This window comes from Caretta caretta, chromosome 7 (assembly GCF_965140235.1).
Source record: "Caretta caretta isolate rCarCar2 chromosome 7, rCarCar1.hap1, whole genome shotgun sequence".
NCBI classification, from domain to species: Eukaryota; Metazoa; Chordata; order Testudines; family Cheloniidae; genus Caretta; species Caretta caretta.
The window spans coordinates 126,604,545-126,626,836 of NC_134212.1; the positions used below are offsets into that span (position 1 = coordinate 126,604,545).

General features: G+C 52.2%; 2 protein-coding genes across 8 annotated transcripts in view; one reads left to right on the top strand and one right to left on the bottom strand.

Annotated features, from left to right (window-relative positions):
- Positions 1-10,674, top strand: part of ABCC2 (ATP binding cassette subfamily C member 2) — a 74,031-nt gene extending 63,357 nt beyond the window's left edge. For all 3 annotated transcript variants that reach the window (XM_048857241.2, XM_048857240.2, XM_075131143.1), the window contains 4 exons: positions 3,924-4,082; positions 4,871-5,037; positions 7,860-8,054; positions 9,462-10,674. In XM_048857241.2, coding sequence (XP_048713198.2) covers positions 3,924-4,082; positions 4,871-5,037; positions 7,860-8,054; positions 9,462-9,591 — 651 coding nt within the window. In that variant the 3' untranslated portion in view covers positions 9,592-10,674. The remainder of the gene's footprint in view (positions 1-3,923; positions 4,083-4,870; positions 5,038-7,859; positions 8,055-9,461) is intronic.
- DNMBP (dynamin binding protein) overlaps positions 9,195-22,292 on the bottom strand; it is an 83,971-nt gene continuing 70,873 nt past the window's right edge. For 4 of the 5 annotated variants that reach the window (XM_075131148.1, XM_075131145.1, XM_075131144.1 and 1 more), the window contains 5 exons: positions 16,685-17,017; positions 15,965-16,147; positions 15,685-15,883; positions 14,998-15,464; positions 9,195-12,857 (listed from right to left, as the gene is read on the bottom strand). In XM_075131148.1, the coding sequence (XP_074987249.1) occupies positions 12,672-12,857; positions 14,998-15,464; positions 15,685-15,883; positions 15,965-16,147; positions 16,685-17,017 (1,368 nt within the window). In that variant the 3' untranslated portion in view covers positions 9,195-12,671. Of the gene's footprint in view, positions 12,858-14,464; positions 14,544-14,997; positions 15,465-15,684; positions 15,884-15,964; positions 16,148-16,684; positions 17,018-22,292 lie in introns of all 5 variants that reach the window. The other variant, XM_075131147.1, reaches the window with a different exon arrangement.

Sequence of the window (22,292 nt, forward strand, 5' to 3'; positions counted from 1 at the left end):
GTTTACCTCCATGAATTTAATTATTATTTACTTCACAACTTGTTCCAAAGTCTTGCATATTACTGAGGTCAGACTAATAGGTCTGTAATTGCCTGGATCACTTCTTTTCTGTTTCTTAAATATAGGTACAACATTGGTTATTCGCTAGTCATATGGTACTACCTCCCCAAATAGACAGATTTATTAAAAATCCTTGTTACCAGACTAGCAATTTCATGTGCCAGTTCTTTCAGCGTTCTGGGATGGAAATTATCAGGTTTCTCCCCAATTTGAGTACATTAAGCTGTTGGAATTTTTCTTCCTCCTCAGATGTGGTTAACTTCACTCAGCCATACTGCCTTCATACACATGTTCCATATTATCATCCTGATTGGTAACTGAGGCAAAGTATTCATTTCGTTTTTGGGCAACACCTAGGTTATCTTTAATCTCCTCCCATCCACACTGAAAAGTGACCAAGCCTCATCCTTCCTTATTTTTATAACTAAAGCACTTCATTAGTTATTTTAATTTCTTTGACAAACATTAAACCATTTTGACTTTTAGAAATTCTCATTTTATTCCTACATTTTCTAATCTGCACAATATAGTTTTCTTGATTAATCCCTTTACCATTCCCCTAGGCTCTCTGCTTACTCCTAATAACTTTTTTGAGGTGTCAAGTATCAGAGGGGTAGCCGTGTTAGTCTGCATTTGTAAAAGCGAAAGAGTCTTGTGGCATCTTATAGACTAACAGATGTATTGGAGCATAAGCTTTCGTGGGTGAATACCCACTTCGTCGGATGCATGAGGCTGCACGATGCTTTGCCGCTTTTTTGAGGTGGTTATTCGTCCAGCTGGATCTGGAGCCTTTCCCTACAAGTTTTTGGTTTTTTTTTAAGTCCTTGAGCTCTTCGGTCCAGTTGACTTCTTTAACTAATTCCATTAATTTCTCAAACTGTGCTCTTTTGAAATCAAAACCATAGCTGATGCCCTGGTTTTGATGATCCTTCCATTTAATCTAAACTGAATCAACTCGTCATCCCTTGATCCAAGGTTAGCTCCTCCAACCAGCTCTTCTGTGATATCCTCACTACTTACCCAACCATCTAAAATTACATCACCTCTTGTTGGTGCAGTGACAAGCTGATGAAGAAAACTGTTGTCTATCACATCCACGAATAACTGAGCCCTACTGGTATGAGTAGCATTTATTCACTAAGCTATGTCCATGCAGTTGAAGTTTCCCATTATGACACAATTCCCAATAGTATTGATTGATCTAATAATAATATTCAAGCGCTCTCTGTCCATATCTGTGTCTGACCCTGTGGGTCTACAACAGACCCCTAACACTATCCTAACAGAACCTCTTTTACAATCCCTCCTCAAGATGATTTTGACCCAAACAGATTCTGTTTTGTCCATATTACCTCTTACAGTTTACTGAATCATTGATGTACAATGCTACTGTAATCATGCCTCAGTGGGTCACAACTGAGGATGTCAAATTCAAGACAAACTGCTGAGAAATAGGGCAGATACACCCCGAGACTGGTGGCTAATCCCCGATAAGATATACCAAATCTGCAACAAAAGTAAACTTCTGTTTCACCACGTTGGCTAACAAGAAAACATAAAGGCACTTTCCTCAGGCATTCCAGTTCTTATATCTCCACCAAAAACACTGGATTCAGAGATGAGTGGTTCTTTACAACCAGTCTCATCAAATAATAGGTTCTTCTGATCCCAAAGGACCAGCCACAGACCCAGGTCAATATATAACTTAGATCTTACCCAAAAATCACACTGATGCCAATCCTTTAGTAGGTAAAATCATAGAATATCAGGGTTGGAAGGGACCTCAGGAGGTCATCTAGTCCAATCCCCAATTTTTGCCCCAGATCCCTAAATGGCCCCCTCAAGGATTGAACTAACAACCCTGGGTTTAGCAGGCAAATCCTCAAACCATTGAACTATCCCTAGCCCCCTCAAGGTTTATTCATAAAAAGACACAAATAAAGATGAGAGTTAAAATTGGTTACAAGAAACAAATACATACAGTATTTGCAGAGTTCTTGGTTCAGGCTTGTAGCAGTGATGGAATAAACTGCTGGCTTAAGTCAAGTCTCTGGAGTACATCCACAGCATGGATGGGTCATTCAGTCCTTTGTTCAGAGCTTCAATTTGTAGCAAAGTTCTTTCGGAGATGAGGAGCAGGACTGAAGACAAAATGGAGGTGTTTCCAGGGCCTTTTATAGCTTTTGCCATGTGGAGAGCATGCCATTGTTCTTACTGTGGAAAATTACAGCAACACAATGGCATTTGGAGTCACATGCGCAAGTCCCATGTCCATGCATTTTGTCTAGTCACAGCGGGACATTCCATTCAGTGTAGATGGGCGTCTCCCATGGTCCATTGTGAGTTAATGTACTTTGATGGGTCACTCAATTTGAACAGTCCCTCCACGATGTGCTGCCTAGCTACCTTGTGGGCGTTACCTCAGGAGCAAACATTTGCAATCCAGGTATAGAGCCAATACTTATAACTTCAAATACAAAAATGATACATCAATACAAATAGCATAATCATAACCTTTCCATAGACACCTCACTCGACACCCTTTGTACAAGTTTCCTGCAAAGATATAACAGTGGTTGCAACACTGATCTATACGGTCATATTTTAATCAGATAACATCACAGCTACCCCACCACCTTTACTTTTATGCCTATCCCTCCTGAACAGCACATAGAATCACAGCCCTGTAGGACTGGAAGCGACCTCGATAGGCCGGACTCATGAACTGTAACACTCGTATTTGTACTTTGTCTCTCCTTGCTCCCCATCCGCTCATCTTGTGGTGTTTGCCTGGCCCTTACTATAGCTTTGCTTGGCTGGTTTTTCCACACCTGAGCATGGAAGCCTGACATGGAGATTTCATGAGTCTCTCCCAACCTTCTCCCGTCATCTTCTAGTTGAAATAGCAAGGCCTGCTCCCAAGTCCAGAGCGGAGGATGTCAGTGGTCTCTTTGTCAGTCTCATCCCATCTGCCTGGCCAAACTCAGGGATCTGAACTCACCGGTTACTGGAGTCACCGGGTCAGCAGAGCCGACCCTACACACCAAGAAGCTTCTTTGCCATGCAGCCTCCAACCGGAAGGGAGCTGTCCTGGCTTTGCACTCACTGCGCTTGTGAGAGCTGGGAAGCCGGGCAGCAGTGACGTGAGCTACCAGAACTCAGCCCGTGAGGCACAGGCAGGGGCAGCGAGGTGGGCATGGGAGGGGGCAGCACTACCCGGGGATAGATGCCAGGAAAGCATCTATCCGAGTTACCCAGGAAAAAATTTTCTGTAGTAGCTGGCTGATGAATCTTGCCCATATGCTCAGGGTTTAGCTGATTGCCATATTTGGGGTCGGGAAGGAATTTTCCTCCAGGGCAGATTGGAAGAGGCCCTGGAGGTTTTTTGCCTTCCTCTGTAGCATGGGGCACGGGTCACTTGCTGGAGGATTCTCTGCACCTTGAAGTCTTTAAACTACGATTTGAGGACTTCAATAGCACAGATATAGGTGTGAGGGTTTTTTTGTAGGAGTAGTGGGTGAAATTCTGTGGCCTGCGTTGTGCAGGAGGTCAGACTAGATGATCATAATGGTCCCTTCTGACCTAAATATCTATGAATCTATGAAAGCGAATCCAGGGGAATGAAGCCATGGGAGAGCCAGGGCTACCGCAGGGCGCGTGAGTGTGGGCAGCACAAGGGCTGGGCACCCCCTACCATACAGACACCGAGAACGGGAGCCAGCCAGAGAAGAGCCACAGAACTAATCAGGGGGCCAGTGAGTGGGAGCGACAGAGCAAAACTTGCCCACTGTGGCTAAAGCGAGGGGGGGGGGGCAGCCTTCCCAGCTCCAGCAGGCTAACTGCCCAGGGTGCTGTCTCCACAGGTCGGGGTTGTGGGCAGGACGGGGGCTGGGAAATCCTCTCTCACCAACTGCCTATTCCGGGTCCTGGAGGCTGCAGGAGGGAAGATCGTGATTGATGGGGTGGACATATCGACCATTGGCCTCCATGACCTACGCCAGAGTCTCACCATCATCCCCCAGGTGAGCGCTGCACGGGCAGAGCTGCGTGCCCGGTCTCTGGCAGCAGCTGGCCAGGGATTTCGCAATAGGGCAAATGTGTGGGGTGGGCGCTGTGCCTCTCCATAGAAGCTCCATGCCCCAGGTGTCTCTGTTCATTAACTTATCCCAACCTGCCACTGTGGGGCAGCCAAAGCCTAATGGGGCACTATGAGCAGGAGGGGCCCAAGCCGGAGCCCCCAGCCCCTCGGTGTGGAAGGAGGGGAGCTGACAGCAGCTGCAGCAGGAGACACAGCATGACGGGGCCCATCCCATCCTGGGCACCTCCTGAGCTCTGGAAGCGAAAGCTCAGACGCCTCCCATTCTGCTCCCTGGGCACTGTGGGAAATGTTCAGCCCAGGCCCAGGATCAGCCTGCTGGTCTCTCGTTGGGAGCCTAGACTCAGCCAGTAACCTTCACCCAGCCTCTGAGACCGACTTGCTGGCTCCTCTGATCCGCAAGGCTGGTGACCTGCCCTCAGCCTGTGGCTGTTGGAGCTGCAGCATGGCCAAGCTCTTGGTGAAGCATCCCTGGTAGGAGACTAACCCTGCCCCTCCAGCCAGTGCGTTGCCCAGCTGTGGGCACCGTGGGCAGCCAGTTTGAGTGGCTGGACAAACAGCTCAGAGCTGGCTCGAGCCAAACAGAGCAGACTTAGCTGCAGCGGGTGTCCCCCCTTGTGTCTAACTGTAATGGGCTTACAAGCACCTCATGGCTCTGGGGCTGGCAGGACCCCAGACCTAGCGCAGTCAAAGACCCCTGAGCTGGCCTTGCAGGACCCGGTGTTGTTCTCCGGGACTTTACGGATGAATCTGGACCCGTTTGACCAGTACTCGGATGAGGAGATCTGGAAAGCCCTGGAGCTGGCCCACCTGAAGACATACGTGCTGGACCTACCTGAGAGACTGTCCCACCAAGTGAGCGAAGCAGGGGAGAACTTGAGGTAGGTGGGCTAATCTTGGGGGGCCTCACCGCCTGCCCAGCTCCAGAGACACATCCTTCCTCCCTCCCAGGGAGAGTAGAGCACAGCCTGAGCATGCCCTAGGCTGTCCAAGAGTCCAGCCAGCCAGCAGGACTAATCCCTGTAGGAATGCATGACCCTCTGTGAGGCTATAGGGAATGAGGGAGTGCATGGGGGGCAGCAAGGCCAGGGGGAAGGGTGCGGTTTGGGGGGAGTGGGCAAGGCGCATGTGGGTGCAACCTAGTCATCATGAGGTGAGAGGCAAAGTGTCATCATGGATCAAAAACTGGCTAGGAAACAGAAAGCAAAAAGTAGGCTTAAATAGCCAATTTTCATTCTGGCTAAAGGTTGGCAGCGGGAAGTACGTGGTCCAGGGTTGTACAATACATTTATTAATGGTCCGGAAAGAGGCTGAGCAGTGAGGCAGTGATTTTGTAGATAACACACAGCTATATGGGGGAGTCAAATCCAGAGATGACTGGGAGGAACTTCAGAGGGACCTGATCAAGCTAGGGGAATGGGCAACATGATGAAAGATGAAATTCACTGGTGATAAGTGCAAGTAATGCACACTGGAGGGAGAGGAAAAACTGAACAACTCACACACCATATGGGGTTGTAAATTAACTGTATTAGTGACACTCGTACCTCACTGTAGCCAGCTCAATGGTGACCGCTTCTCAAAGTGCAGCTGTGGTCCAAAAAGGGTACAAAACAGTTCAGAGTCAAGCTAGAAGGGCATAACGAATGGGGTCCTGAGGGATCTGTCCTGGGTTCAGTTCTGTTCAGTATCTTCATCAATGATTTGGATACTAGCACAGAGAGTACACTTATAAAGTCTGTGAACAATACCACGCTGGGAGGGGTTGCAAGCGCTTTTGAGGACAGGATTAGAATTCAAAGTGAGATGGACAAACGGGAGAATTGATCTTAAGTAAATAGGATGAAATTCAATAAGGACAAATGCAAAGCACTACACATCAGAAGGAACAATTAAATGCATAAATACAAAATGGGAAATGACTGCCTAGGTAGGAGTGCTGCAGAAAAGGATCTGGGGATCATAGTGGATCACAAACATAGTGGATCAACAGTGTAATACTGTGCAAAAAAAGTGAACATAATTCTGAGATGTGCTAGTAGGAGTGTTGTGAGCAAGACATGAAAAGTAATTCTTCTACTCTGTTCCACACTAATAAGGCCTCAACTGGATTTAGTGTGTCCAGGTCTGGCACCACACTTCAGAGAAGAAAGTCCAAAGGAGAGCAACAAAAATTATTAAAGGGCTAGAAAACATGACCTATGAGGAAAGATTGGAAAAATTGGGTTTGTTTAAGCTGGAGAAGAGAAGACTGAGAGGGGACATGATAACAGTCTTCAAGTATGTAAAAAGTTGTTATAAAGCGAAGGATGCTAACTTGTTCTCCTTTGCTACTGAGGACAAGACAAGCAGCAGTGGGCTTCAGTTGCAGCAAGGGAGAGTTAGGTTGGACATCGGGAAAAAAACTTCCTGACCGTAACAGTAGTTAAACACTGGGACAAACGACCTAGGGAGGGTGTGGAGTTGCCGTCATTGGAGGGGTTTTTAAAGAACAGATTAAACAGCTCCCAGGAATGGTCTAGATTAGTGGTTCTCAACCTGTGGTCCGCGGATCCCAGGGGTCTCTGGCCTATGTCAAGGGGTCCGCGAAAGACTTATTCTGAAGCCTGGCTGACCAGAATTCGCCTATGTATGCAGACAATAGATTTCCAAAGGGGCCCACACCGCCATCCGAAATTTTTTAGGTGTCCACAACTATAAAAAGGTTGAGACTCATTGCTCTAGCTAAGACGTAGGCCTGCCCCACTGCAGGGGCCTGGACTAGATGGTCTGGCCTTCCTGCCCTGCAGTTCTACGCTTCTGTGTGAGGTCGCGTAAGGAATAGACTGGTGCATAATACTTCCTAAGTCAGTGATGTGGCCACATTTGAATAGCGTGTCCAGTATCGGTCACCTCATCTCACTCAGCATAGTGCTGACGTGTGTGGGGGGGGGGGGGGGGGGGGGGGGGAGGGGGGTTCAGAGTCAAGCAAAGAGAATGAGCAAGGGCCTGGAAAAACGCTCACATGACAAGCGAGTGACAGGCTTGGAATTGTGTCCCTTCGATAGAAGACAGCTAAGGGGGTGGAGACACATAAGAATGGCCATATTGGGCTAAATCTATATAAAATACTGACAAAGTGAGAGGCTAAATGGGGAATGTCTGTTTTCCCTGTCTTCTAAAACAAGACCAAGGAGACAGACAAGGACCCTCCTGGCTTCCCCATCCCCACATGTGTAATTAGGTTGTGGAACGCCTTGCCACAGGAAGTTGTTGAAGCCAAGAAATTAATTAACACACTTCCGAAAGGAATTGGACATGTGTATGGCTAGTAAGACTATCCAGTGTTAGACTGGTTAATGCTAAGAAAAATGTTGCTACATGATTAAGTCTAATTCTTCAAGGTACGGGCTGCTCTCTGACTAAGCGAGGTCCATCTGAGCCCCAATGGGGGCAGAGGCTCCAACATCTGCTGCCAGCAGCATTCTTACACCTTCCTCGGCAGCATCCGGTGCTGGGCTAGACAGCCTTGTGTCTGAGCCCGGCTCCCACGTGCCCTGTGGCCTAACCTTGCTCAGTGATTGGCTGACGAGGCAGGAGAGGAAGGATGTGATGCTGCCACTAGGCTACTCCAGGTCGCTCACTCGCCCTCCGTGGCAGAGCTGGTGCTGGGCCTGTTCTCAGTCTGCCCAGCGTCAGAGCGGGTGTTTTCTCCCCACCCCAGCATTGGGCAGCGGCAACTGCTGTGTCTGGCCCGAGCCCTGCTCCGCAAATCCAAGATCCTCGTCCTCGATGAGGCAACAGCAGCTGTGGATCTGGAAACAGATCATTTAATCCAGACAACAATCCAGAGCGAATTTGCCAACTGCACTGTCCTCACCATCGCCCACCGCCTGCACACCATCATGGACAGCAACAGGTGGGTGTGTGTCTGTGTGTACACACTCGCGCCCCTGCAATACTCACCGTAATGGCCAGGGGAGTGGGGGAGGAGCGTGGGGGCACTGTACCCACCAGAGTGGCCAGCCAAGAGCAGTTGCTGTGCACACCATTCCACAGAGCAATGCGGGGGGGCTCCAGGGAGGTTCTTTACACACCATCCTGGCTCGCCCGAAGGGGGTTAGGGCACTGTAGCCACCATCCTGGACCACCCCCTTCCCCCTGAAGCAGTTGCTGTACACTCAATTCTGCGCGGGTAGGTGCACACAGGTTCTATGTGCGGGGGGGGGGGGGCGGGGGGAGAGGTGCTGTACACACCATTGCAGACAGCAGTGGGGGGTGCGCACAGGGGCACTATACGCACCATCGTGGCCAGCTTGGGGGGGGGGGGGGCTGTACGCACCATCGCAGACAGCAAGGGGGGGGGCGCACAGGGGCACTATACGCACCATCGTGGCCAGCTGGGGGGTGGGGGGGGCTGTACGCACCATCGCAGACAGCAAGGGGGGGGGCACACAGGGGCACTATATGCACCATCGTGGCCAGCTGGGGGGTGGGGGGGGGCTGTACGCACCATCGCAGACAGCAAGGGGGGGGGCGCACAGGGGTACTATACGCACCATCGTGGCTAGGCTCGGGGGAGATGCTGTACACACCATCCTGGACCCCCGACCCCCCCCAGGAGCAGTTGCTATACGCATCATTGTGCACTTGGGGTGGGGGAAGTTGCAGGCAAGTTTGCATCATCCTGGCTAGCAGGGGGGCGGAAGAGAAGGGGCACTGTACCCACCATCAGGGCCAGCAAACAAGTTGAGGGTGGAGTGCAAGGGGCCAGGCGCCAGATGGTAGGTGCAGGGGGCTATACACACACAAATGGGGGAGGGGTGGCAGACTCCGACCCCCCACTGCCCGAGGGGGTGTGGATGGGGCACTGGGCACTCCTTTGTGGCCTGCACCAAGTGGGTATGCAGATGCGGCCTAGCCCCCCATCTTGGACAGGCCGTAGAGGACCTGAAGATCCCTGTGCAGCTCCAAACCTTGTCGCATTCACTCACAGCTGTTGGTCCAGTAAAAGAGATGCCTTTGTCCCCTAAAGGAACAGGAGAGGACTCATGGCACGTTAGAGACTAACCGATTTATTTGTGCACAAGCTTTTGTGGGCTGCAGCTCACTGCGTCAGCCCCCTCCCGTCTTTCCAGTAGCAGAGGCATCATTTATGTCGTCTTGGACTGACGCAGGCAGGCCCCGGCCCGGGGAGCAATTTACTGTCCTGCCTCGGGTGGGGAAGGGGCTGCAGACAACCTCGGACCGGGAAGGGCATGCGCTGCGAGGAGCTGCATGAGAGCAGAGCTGGTCCTGAGGGGCCCAGTGTCCTTTGTGCTTGCAGGGTGATGGTGCTGCAGGCGGGGCGCATCGTGGAGTATGACAGCCCTGAGCGGCTGCTCCAGCAGCAAGGCCTTTTCTCTGCCATGGCGAGGGACGCCGGGATCGTGAGCGCTCAAGCCACGGTGCTGTAGGACAGCTGGAGCTGACAGGGTGAGCCCCATCTCCAGAGTCACCCATCTCCAGCATCAGAACCTAGGGCAGGGCCCACTGCAAACTGGGACGGACAAACGGCGGATTGCCAGAATCTGTTTCCTGTTGCCTCTGGGTGCCTGGCAGCTCCGAGCAGCGGGACCTGCCCAGGACTTCACTCCTCTTCACCTGGGACTTTAAAGGAGAGAGTGAAGCCACGGGGCTCTGAGTCCCTTGAAGAGGGGACTTTGGGGCTGGGCTAGGACTTACCTCACTGCAGGCAGCAGCTCTGAACCTGCTGCTGCCATACCCGGGGGACAGATCCAAACCCTGCTATGGGGGGGTAGTTAGACGTGCGCAGGCCAGACCCCACGTGCACTTGGGCAGCAGCTCTAACAGAGTATTTTTACAATCATTTTACTTATTGGTCCTTATTCTCAAGGCACTCACTAGCATAGGCCCAGCATAGCTGAAAGAGTAACTAAAGCTCCAGCCTGAAGACCATGGTTGACAGCAATGCTCCTCTAGCAGAGTGGAGCTCTCTACTGCAAGGGCAAAGTTGGGCAGGAGACAGCTGCCTCAGGGGCCAGTCCAGGGCTCGAACCATGGCCCATCGCAGAGTTCCTCACTTTCTGCTCCAAGTGTCAGGTCCACTGCTCTGAGCAGCCCTCCCCAGCAGAAACAGCATGTCAGGACACTGTAAAAAGACGAATACCCTGGGGAAGAGGCTGAAAGCACAAGTGAACCCCACGTGACACATTAGACCCACGGCTTTAATGCAGACACCTCACTGATGAGGGCAGTATAAAATCTACATAGAACAGAATTTCCTGATACTAATGTCTGGATGCACAGGCAAAACTTAGCTCCATCCCCATGAAAGGTGACTGCAGCCCTGGGCTGTCCCCGCTGCCCCCCACTGCAAGACTTGGAGTCAGTGTTAGTCTCTGGGCTTTGCTCCAAGCCCACGCAACAACTTGACACTCCCCTGGTCCCTGCTGGTGCTCATTCATCCAGGCAGGAGCCCTGAAGAGCCCCATTAAGTGTGTGGTTGCAATTCTGTCTCTATAAAGGATATTCAAACACTTGTTTGTGATATTACTTGGGGGGGCGGGGGGAGTTGCTGAGGAATGTTGCTAAAGCCTGGGCCTAGTCCAGCAGTAGGGGCGGAGGACAGAGGAGGCATAGGATTTGCCTAAGCACCGGTTTGCTGCTCTGCAGGGCTCCATTGTGAGTTGCAAGCTGAAATAGAAACATGGCTCCAGTGTGACGCTGGGGTCTAAGGCCTGGAACAGCTATTCTGGTTGTCCTTGCACTCCCTATCGCCTCTGCACAGGAGCTGGGCCATCTGGCTACACGCCATTTGCTGGATTCTTGCCCTATAAACTGTTGTACTCCAGCAGCTTCTGGGCACGGGTCCCAAACTTTGTGTTAGTCTCTCAGCAAGCAGCAGGGCGGCTGCTGCTCCAGGGGCCCATGCGCAGCTGCTTACAGCGTTGCCATGTGCATGTCCCTGACCAGAAACATGGTGCTTGACACAAACAAACCTGAGCACCACCAAGGGAGACACTTTACTTAGGGGACACAGACACTGTTGTCAGAGTGCAGGGGAGTGAGGGGGAGGAGGAAAGTGTCTCTTGGGCCAGGAACAGCAGCCCCCAAATACAATCCTTCCAATAGTACTGCCCCATTCCGGGGGCGCCCGGCCAGAGCCTAGCAGGCAGTCTGGGGTGTTGATGCCTTTAACCTACACTCTTGCCAAAGGATCTGCCTGAGTCTCACCAGCCCCTCACAGCACTCTGGGACGCGTGACCCCCAAGTTCTGGTGGCGGGCTGGAGTAAGGAGGGGAAATGGCTCGAGTGACAGGGTGGTGAGGCTGCTGTCTTACCTTTGGCTCATCTGAACGACTGGAGTCAGGGGTTGCTGTGGGCAGCTGCTGCCTGCTGGGCGCTATGGGAAGGAGTATCACGTATCTCCCACAGCAGCGGGGTGCTGCTAGTCCTGAAACGAGGGCTTGGGAGCGCCCCACCCCGGGATGGCTCCACTGCAGGGGAGGTGTGAGTTCCCAGCACGGGCAGATCCCACGTGCACTCGTTCAGCCCGTGCTGGGAATTCACACCAGTAGAGGGGCTCCTGCAGCACAGGCTAGCCGCCCAAGGTAGGGCCCAGCAGGCTTGGGGGGCTTGGACTTCGGAAGCTAGCCCTGCCCATCACCCATGGTTCAGCTGAGCGTGTGAGCCTGTCTGCGCTGCGAGTTACAGGGCCACGGGCAGCAGGAAATACCCTAGGAGACCAGCAGCTCCCCCAAGGGAGGCTCGCAGTTCTGGGGAGATGGGTCTTCCCAGCTGTGGAATCAAATGGCTTATAACCAGTGACAATGGGTCCTCTATATGGAGCGGGGGAAGGGGCAGAATCCCACCCTGAGCAGGTACCGTACTCCAGCCCCAACTTCCCAGCTACATTCTACCCCCTGCCCGGTGAGGGAGCCTGGCCCTTGCTCCCAATGCTCATTGCTGAGGAGCTGTGGGGCTCCTGTTCTCAACAGCCCTGGTTGCTTTTAACGGTACTTGGCTAAAGAGGGAATCTGCATTAAACCAGAAACCCTGAAGGGAAAGGAAATGCCGCACACAGGCAGGAAGCAGCACTGTGGCCCGAGTGAGGAGGCCACTTCCTCAGGGAGTTGGCTTTGCTCTGCCCAGTCAGGCCCAGCCAGCTTCTTTCTAGCAGCTAGATCTAAGGGGAAGCTACTTGCCCTGCTAGGAGGAAGAGACAGGACAGGAGGCAACATGAATTCCTGCTGCACAGGGATTCCTCCTGCACAGTGTAACCTCACTGCCCCGGCCAAGCCACGGTCACCACGCCAACTGCCTGCAGCCTGGGCGGGGCAGAGCCCCTGCCGGTCCTGGACCGTCCAGCACCACGGGCAATACTGCATGGCTTTCCGGGGCTGGAGGGTTAGTGTTTCACACGCTGACTCAGCACAGCAGGGGCCGCAGAGCCCTCCCCCCGCCAAGTCTCTGACATGGTCCAGCTGGGATTAAGGCACCAGAACTTGGTTCTCTCTGTGGGGATGGTACAGCCTCACGTATACTCTGTCTTCCGGATGTAACTGGACGGCACGTAGCCCTGCCTCCCATGCACCTCAGCTAACCACCACTCTCGATTGCCCGTGATATCTCCAAACTGTAGGATCCTGAGTCTCTGATTGGCTGTAACACTCAACTCATTTGGACTTCGGCCTTTAAAGGTGTAGACAGCATAATAGACCTAGAGGGACAGGGGGAGAAAGCGGGTCAGAGCTGGGCCGGGCCTGAGGAACAACAAGCCAGGATCAACACTATCATGTAGCTCTTTGTGTACTGTGAGGATTACTCAGACACACTCAGAGGGAAACTGAGGCACAGCAAGGGGAAAGCACTATCTCCCAGGGTCATTAGGGCATAAGTCATCCTGGGTCAGCCCATAGGTCCACCTAGCCCATTATCCTGTCTTCCGACAGTGGCCAATGCCAGGTGCCCCAGAGGGAATGAACAGAACGGGTAATCATCAAGTGATCCATCCCCTGTTGCCCATTCCCAGCTTCTGGCAAGCAGAGGCTAGGGACACCATCCCTGCTAATAGCCATTGATGGACCTATCCTCCATGAATTTATCTAGTTCTTTTTTGAACCCTGTTATAGTCTTGGCCTTCACAACATCCTCTGGCAAAGAGTTCCAGAGGTTGACTGACCTTGTGTGAAGAAATACTTCCTTTTGTTTGTTTTAAACCTGCTACCTACTATTTCATTTGGTAAACTCTAGTTCTTATGGTATGAGGAGTAAATAATGCTTTCTAATTTAACTTCTACACACCAGTCATGATTTTATAGACCTCAATCATATCTCCTCCTTCATCATCTCTTTTCCACACTGAAAAGTCCCAGTTTTATTAATCTCTTCTCATATGGAAGCTGTTCCACACCCCTAATAATTTTTTTTGCCCTTTTCTGTATCTTTTCCAATTCCAATATATCTTTTTTGAGACAGGGTGACCAGATCTGCATGCAGTATTCAAGGTGTGGGCCTTATAGAGGCAACATGATATTTTCTGTCTCATTATCTATCCCTTTCTTGATGATTCCCAACATTCTGATAGTTTTTTTGACAACTGCTGCACACTGAGTGGATGTTTTCAGAGAACTATCCACAATGACTCCAAGATCTCTTTCCTGAGTGGTAATAGCTAATTTAGACCCCATCATTTTATAAGTACATACCGTTGGGATTACGTTTTCCAATGTGCATTACTTTCCATTTAACAACATTGAATTTCATCTGCCATTTTGTTGCCCAGTCACCCAGTTCTGAGAGATCCTTTTGTAGCTCTTCAGAGTCTGCCTGGGACTTAATTATCTTGAGTAATTTTGTATCATCTGCAAATTTTGCCACCGCACTGTTTACTCCTTTTTCCAGATCATTTATGAATATGTTGAATAGGACTGGGCCCAGCACAGACCCCTGGGGGACACCACTATTTACCTCTCTCCATTCTGCAAACTGACCATTTATTCCTACCCTTTGTTTCCTGTCCTTTAGACAGTTACTGATCCCTGAGAGGACCTTTCCTCTTATCCCATGTCTGCTAATTTTGCTTAAGAGCCTTTGGTGAGGGACCTTGTCAAAGGCTTTCTGGAAATCTAAGTACACTAGATCCCCTGGTTACCCCTTGTCCACATGCTTGTCGACCCCCTCAAAGAATTCTAGGGCAATCACTCCCAGAGCCCCGTTCTCCTGCCCGGGTCACTACTTGAAAATATGGACAAGGGCTGGTCCTGAAAGGCAGGTATCTTCTTGCTGTCCCACGCCCGAGAGACCCTGTACAACCCATTTTCCCACCTAGCCTTGGGGGTCTGCACATTCCTCACAAGAGACGGGGTTGAGGTCCATAGGCGCTGACTCCGTGGGTGCTCCAGGGCTGGAGCAACCATGGAAAAAACATTAGTAGGTGGTTTAGCACCGACCAGCAGGTGAGCTCCCCTCCCACCCCTCTCCACCCAGTGCCTCCCCCCACCAGTGACCCCACTGATCAACTCCTTCCCTCCCTCCCACTGCCTCCTGCCCACCTAGGAACAGCTGTTCAGTGGCGGTCACGAGGCACTGGGAGGAAAGGGAGAAGGGGGGCTGGGGCATGCTTGTGGGAGGGCAGAGGTGGGACGGGGTGGGGGCTTGGAGGAAGGGGTGGAGTGGGGGCGGGGCCTGGGGCGGAGTTGGGGTTGAGGACCCCCGGGGTAAAGAGGACAGATCAGCCTCTGCCTCACATGTGCCAGCACCCCCCCCTTCCCTAGTGAAGGGAGGGTTCAGCCTCTGCCCAGGGAAGGGTGTGACTTGCAGCCCCTCCACCATAGAGCAAAGACAGCAGGGGGGCTTACCTGGCTGCCTTCAGACTCGCTGCTCTCCAGCCCCGAGTCTCTGTCCTCCAGCGAAGGCGCCGGCCTGAGGTATGCTTTGGCAGGGTGCCCACTGCGGGCGCTGCAGCTGCTGTTCGGCTCAGGGCGACTGTCGTGTTGGAGAGCTGGTGTCATGTTGGGCTGCGGGTTGGATTCCATGGGAACCGTTCTACCAGAGGTGCCAGCCTGGGGCGGGGAGGCAGCATCTGTCTCGGAGGGGGACCTCAGGGAGTGGTATGGATCCCCTGGAGAGGCACAGTCCTGCAGAGGTTTCTGGGTGAAGGTCATGGTCATGCCACTGGAGTTGAAGGTCAGGGTTTTGCTGCTGTGGGGTGAGGAGCTACTGTGTTCAGACTCACTGGAGGAGTGGCTGCCCACCGAGACGTCCGAGTGGCTGCGACGTGGGTTATAGGGCTTCAGGAAGGAGCTGTACACAAAGCCTTTGGTCACTGCGGAGAAGGGAGCGGATCATAGTCAGAAACGAAAAGGCTCCCATGGAGAGGGGAGTGGGTCAAAGGGGAGAGGATGATAAACCAGAGAGGAGACCACAGGAGACAGGCCCGAATGGCCGCCTGTCCCCGGAGGGTTACAGTTAGTTGTTCATGGATCCCGGCTGATGGCAGAGTCAGGGAAGACCCTGTGTTGCTGGAGGCACAGAACCCCACCTACCTCCATTGTCAATGAGCCAGCGGTTCTGGCTGCCCATGGGGTCCTTCTTCTTGAGAACACCCACGAGATCACCCTCCAGCAGCGAGACATCCAGGTCCTGGGCTGCGTTGAAATTGCGGTCTGCCTGGAAGAGTTTCTCCGGGGGGTACCTGGCCAGGAGGGCAGCTCGGAGTTCATCCGACTGCAGCACGTAGCTGGGCTGGAGGGGAACAAGACACCCATGAGAAAGCCCCTGGGGCTCCCCAGACCAAGCCCCCGAAATAAGGCAGAAGAGACTCACTGGGCCCAGGAGTGGCTGCCTCCTGGCAGACTGGTGCTCCACGCTCCTCCTGTCAAAGGGTCTCTTGGCAACCGTGTGGGACTCTGGGAAGAAGGTAAAGGCCTGGAGCTGCTGGAGAACTCGGCTGTGCTCCTCTTGGAAGATGGCAATGAGGTTCCCCTCCCTGCCAACCACTCGCAGCAACTGGAACAGGAGCAGAGGGTAGGAAGCTGCCATTAGCAGAGCGCTGCTAACCCAGAGACCCAGAAGCCAAAGGGGACGGAAGACGAGCCAGATGCTGATCTAGAACCTGCACCAGTGTTCAGGGCCAGGACGGAGCCAGCCCTGGAACTCCCCTCTGGCAGGGCAGGGGTGAGCCTATCCTGCCACTTCCCCTGCGGTCTCTGACAGAGGGTGGGGACAGCCAGAGAGTGAGCCCCCAGGCCTGCTGATCCAGCACCTTTCACAGCAGCCCCTGCCACCAACAGTATCCAATCCCCTGGAGCACGGGAAGCCTACAGGCGTAGCCTCGAGGGGAAGCCAGAGTCTGAGACGACAGGCACAGCTTCGCACACAAGCGAGACGAGCCTCAGGAAGTAGAAACTCCCCTGACACACGAGAAACAAACTCCACAGAGGCAACATGTCTGCAGTGAGCCAGGAGCATCTGCAATCACATCCTCCCTGCTCCATCCCCTGCCCCTGTTGCTGAGCTGGGCCTGGCTGGGTTCTGGGAACTCACCGACAGCAATGGCCTCAGTTCCCCCAGTGCCAGGTGCACAAAGTCGCAGTGAGCCCTGGCATAGCCCCGCGAGCAGTTGGCAAACAGCTCCTTGGCAAAGCGCTGGAACTTGGGCAGCTCATCTAGCAGCTGGGCATTCAACGCCTCATAATTGTTGCGAGCCGACTGCAGCTCCTCAAGTGTCCGTTTGTCCTTCAGCTTCTCCGCCCGCTCCGTGCAGTTGTGGAAGTCCAGGAGCTTGTCAAAGCGTTTCTGCACCAGCTTGTGCGGCCCCATGAACATGCTCAGCAGCTGGTTGAGAGGGGAGATCACCAGCCGCTCCGTCCTCTCTTTCTGGAAGACAGTAAAACAATAGGCAGGTGATAGGGCATCCCTCTCTTTCCTGGTTCAGCCTCTCTCAGCCAGGGCAGCTGGTTATTCAGGGACTTATCTAGCTAGCTGCACGTGTCCCAAGTGATGGGGCGTCCTAGCTGTCCTGATGCGACAGCCAGAGTCATCTCACTGGCACTAAACGTGGACTGAGATTCAATTTACGTTACCCTTCACTCACCTTCATCAGAAAGCTCCTAGTCGCCCCTTACCCCAATCACCTCCTAAGCCATCTCCCCCTGGGCTCCTGAGTCAGCCCCATGGATCACCCTGAATCTTCCCTCTTTGTCAATTCCATCCAGTGCGACCTGGCAAGCTATACAAGTGTTTCCAAAGTGGCAGGTCTGTGGGTAGGAATAAGCCACACAGGGTAGGACCACATGCTGTGCCTGGGGTCCGAATCCCTGTACCCTTTTGTCAGCAGTGTCCACTCCTGCACTGGTGACAGCTTTGTATGCAGCACAATGCCATCTCTGCCCTCTCTCTCCTCTGTCCCAGCATATTCCTACACCAGCGTTTCTCAAACTGGAGTCTGTGGGCCTTGCTGATCAACTCCTCCCCCTCCATCCCAGGGCTTCCTGCACACCGGGGAACAGCTGTTCAGCGGTGTGCAGGAGGCCCTGGGAGGGAGGGAGGGGGGAAGCAGGGATGGGGGGTGTGTTCAAGGGAGGGGGCAAAAAGAGGCGGAGAAGAGGAGGGGCTGGGGTGAAGCAGGGGTGGGAGTCTGCCGAATTTTGTATATCAAAATAGGGGGCCTCAGGTTGCAGAAGTTTGAGAACCTCTTCCCTACACTATTCCCACATCTCCTGCTGGCACACCTCACCCTAAACCCTCTCTCCCAGCCACCTCAGTGTTTCACCCTAAATCACTCCCGTCAACTCCACTGTGCCTCAGGCTGAAGCTTCCATCCCAGTTACCTCCCAACTCTCAGACAAAACCACCATCCAAATGACCACCCTGCACCTCAGCCTAACCCACCTCCCGAATCGCTTCTCACGGTCTCATTCTAGTCACGGGCCACGGCACTTTGCCCTAACTCGACCCTTACAATACCACATTCTGCATCTCCGTCTTACCTCAATTCCTCCCCACCACCCCAACTCGTTCCTGCTCCTCAGCCCAGTATCAGTCTAATGTATCCCCGTCAGTGTCTCACCCTGAAGCATCCTTCCTCGCTAGTCAACCCCCATGTCACCCTCTTTCCCAATCACCCTCTTGTATCACTAAATCCCCCAGTCACACCGTGCTTCTGCCTAAATCATCGCCTAGTCATCACCGCTGTGTCTCATGCTCAATCCTCCCTCCTCTTCAGTCCCACACACCTTTGGTCTCACCCTAAATCTCCCCCTGTTCAAACCCATCTCTCACACAAAACTGGACCCCCCAATCACCTCTCTGCCTCTCACCAGGAATAGTCCCCCAATCACTCATGCATCCTGTTAACCACATACGCCAATCATTTCAAAGCATGACATTACCCCCATTCCATGATCACAAAAAGTGTACTGGTGGAGGGAGCTCTTAGGAATGACACAACCACGTGACGAGAACAACCGTCTGGGACTCAAAAAACCTGGGCTCAATTCCTGGTTCTGCCACTGGCCTGCTGGGTGACTTTGGCCAACTAACTTCACCTCTCTGTGCCTCACTTTTCTCATCTGTACAATGAGATTAATGATGTTTCCCTCCTTGGGCTTCACTGACAAAAAGCACTATGTAAAGGCTAGCGATTATCATCCTTACTATTATCATAGGAGAACAGCTACACATGTACACAATTACAGCTTCCTAAATAACTACTAAGTCCTGCCATCAAGTGTCTTTCGGTTAAAAAAACTAGGAAATTCACTGACAAAAAACCTTGTTAATTCAAAGTTAAGGTTGCCTGGTGGCATACTGTGCCCATCCAGACCACCAAAGATGAGGAAGTTACTCACCTTGTGCAGTAATGATGGTTCTTCGAGATGTGTGTCCCTATGGGTGCTCCACTGTCCATGTATGTGCAGCCCCGTGTTGCTGATCAGAGATCTTTGATAGCAATGTCCGTTGGGCCCGCACATGTGCTCCCCCTCCCTCATACTCTGCCTCAAGGCTAGTGAGCGCTGCACAGGCGAACCACCCTCAGTTCCTTCTTTACCGCAGAGTCCCGATGAAGAACTCCGAAGTAGAGGGGAGGAGGGTGGATTGTGGAGCACCAAAAGGAACACACATCTCAAAGAACCATTGTTACTGCACAAGATGAGTAACTTCCTCCTCTTCTTGAAGTAGCGTCCCTATGGGTGCTCCACCCTAGGTGACTCCTGAGCAGTATCCCGGATGGGAGGCTGAGGCTTCGGAGTCGAGTCTGTTATGGACGATAATACCATGGAGTCAAAGCTAGCGTTGGAAGCAGACTCCCCAGTTATTGCATACTGTTCTACAAAGGTATGCACAGACGCCCAGGTGGCTGCTCTGCAGATTCCCGAGATAGGGACATTCTTGCAGAAGGCGACAGAGGAGGAAATTGATCTCACGGAGTGTATGTGGATTCCAGATGGAGGTACAACACTGCGAACCTGATAGCAGTGTTCGATACGGTTCAAGACACATTTGGAGAGTCTGTGGGCCAATACTGCCACACCTTTAGACCTATCGGCAAAGGAAAGGAAGAGTTTAGGAGATTTTCTAAAAAGCCTTTGTCCTCTCCAGGTAGAAGGCCAGGGCTCTCCTAACATCTAGCATGTGAAGTATGACTTCTCTATTATCACGGTGAGGCTTAGGATAAAAGGTCGGGACGGGAGGTGACTCGGTTGGTTCATGTGAAAGATGAGAAAAAACTTTGGGTGTGGCCTGAGAGTAACCGTCTCATGAAAGAAGACTGTAAAAGGGGGGGTGCGCCAAAAGTGCGGCCATCTCCCCCTATTCTTCTTGCCAATGTGATGGCGACCAGAAATGCCGTCTTCAGTGACAGATATGTGAGTGAACAAGTGGCCATAGGTTCAAAGGGTGATCTAGTCAGGCTCGTAAAAACTAAGTTCAGGTCCCATGTTGGGATTGGATGTCTGTGTTGGGGAAAGAGGTTTGCTATGCCCTTGAGGAACCACTTTGTAGTTGGGTGTGAGAAAACTGAGTATCCCTCTATTTGCTGATGGAAAGTCGCAATGGCCACCAGGTGTACTTTGGGCGAATTGAGAGATAGTCCTGACTTATTGAGAGTCAGAATGTAGTCTAACATCACGGGGAGAGCAGCGGATGCTAGGTAATGTACCTGGAATTGCATCAAACCTGAAACCTGGTCCACTTCTGTAGGTAATTATGATGGGTTGCCAATTTCCTACTGTGTAGTAACACTTCCTGTACCTTCTTGGGGCAGGAGCTCTCTATGCACAGGAACCAAGAAGAAGCCAGTTGAGCTGGAGTATCCGCAGGTTGGGATGGAGAGTACACCCTTCATTCTGTGAGAGGCGATATGGAGAGGGATGAAGAGGGATCAATGGACACACAGCCAGCTATGACAGGTACGGGTACCACATCTGTCTTGGCCAGGTGGGAGCAATCAGTATGACGTTTGCTCTTTTTTCTTTTTAACAGCAGAGGGAATGGGGGAAAGGCGTAAAGGCCCTTGTCCCATGGAAAAAGTGAAGCGTCCCCTACGGAGTGCTGTCTGAGGCTGGCCCTGGAGAAGTAACATGGGCACTTCCTGTTCAGCTATGTAGCAAACAAGGAATTGTTGGTGTCCCCTGTTGACAGAATATGATGCAGAGTACTGCTGGGTTCTGTTCTCACTCGTGGTCACGTGAGACCTTGAGATTGACACTGTCCGCTGTTGTATTCTGCGCTCCTGGGCGGCAGGTTGCTGATATTAGAACATGGTGGGAAATGTACCAGTTCCAGAGTTTTTAGTGCTTCTGCACATAGGGAGGACAATCTGGTGCCTCCCTGATGATTTATGTAGTACATGCATGCAACATTGTCCGTCGTGACCTTCGTGTGTGTACCTCTGATCAGTGGGAGAAAGTGGGTGCAACCATTCCTGACCACCCTGAGTTCGAGGAGGTTGATGTGGAGAGTCACCTCTGTGAGCAACTATTTGCCCTGAGTTGTGAGGTTGTTGAGGTGAGCACTCTGACCCATAAAGGATATGTCTGTAATGAGAAGTAATTTTGGGGCGCGGTTAACTGAACAGGGCCCCCGTGCAAAAGTTTGCTGGGTCTTTCCACCAGTCCAGGGAGTGTTTGACTCTGGCAAGCATAGAGAGAGGTTTGTTTGGCCTGTAAACCAAGCTGAACTGTGTCTGCAAGCACCTCATGTGAAGTTTGGCATGAGACATTACAAACGTGCCAGCTGCCATGTGCCCCAGAAGCTGGAGACAATGTCTGGCCAGCATTTGAGGGCTGGTTTGCACTGACTCTGCAAGCGCGGACAGGCTATGAAATCTGTGCTGTGGAAGGAGTGCCCTCACTTGCAATGAGTCGAGATCAGCCCCTATAAACTCCAAGCTTTGTACCAGAGGTAGGGACTATTTTTGGACATTGATTTGTAGGCCCAGGTTCATGAACACGTCTATAGTTCCGTGGGTGGCCCACAGGACTTCTTCGAAGGAGCAGGCCCTGAGGAAACAGTCATCTAAGAATGGGTTGATCATGATCCCCTGGGGGTGGACAAGAGGCCAAGACGGAGTACTCTGTACTGGTAATGGGTCTAACCCACAGTAAAGCGGAGGACTCATCTGTGGGATGGTAGGATCGATGTGTGGAAATACGTGTCCTGGCGGCCAAGAACCAATCTCCTTGTTCCAGAGATGGAATAATCACCACTAGTGTGACCAACTTGAATTTTTGAGCCTTGATGTATCTGTTCAGTGCTCTGAGATCCAGTGTGGGTCTCCAACCTCCCTTTTTCTTGAGAATCAGAAAATATCAAAAGTAAAACCCTTTGCCTTGGAGATGCATTGGTACGGGTTCTATGGCTCCTAGGCAGAGGAGGTGACCTATCTCCTGTTGTAATTCTCTCGTGTGAGAAGGGTCCCTGAAGAGGGACAGGGAAAGGGGGTGGGGGAGGGAGATGAAGTGGATTGAATACCCATGGGAGATAATTTCCAAAGCCCATCTGTCAGACATTATCTGTTCCCAGTTGGGATGGAACACAGCAAGGCAGCATCCAAAGGGATGCGAGGAGTTGGAAAGTGGCAGCTGGTGTCTAAGCGAGTGGTCTCTCGAGGTCTTGACCAAGGCGTCAAAACTGATGTTTTGAGGTCAAA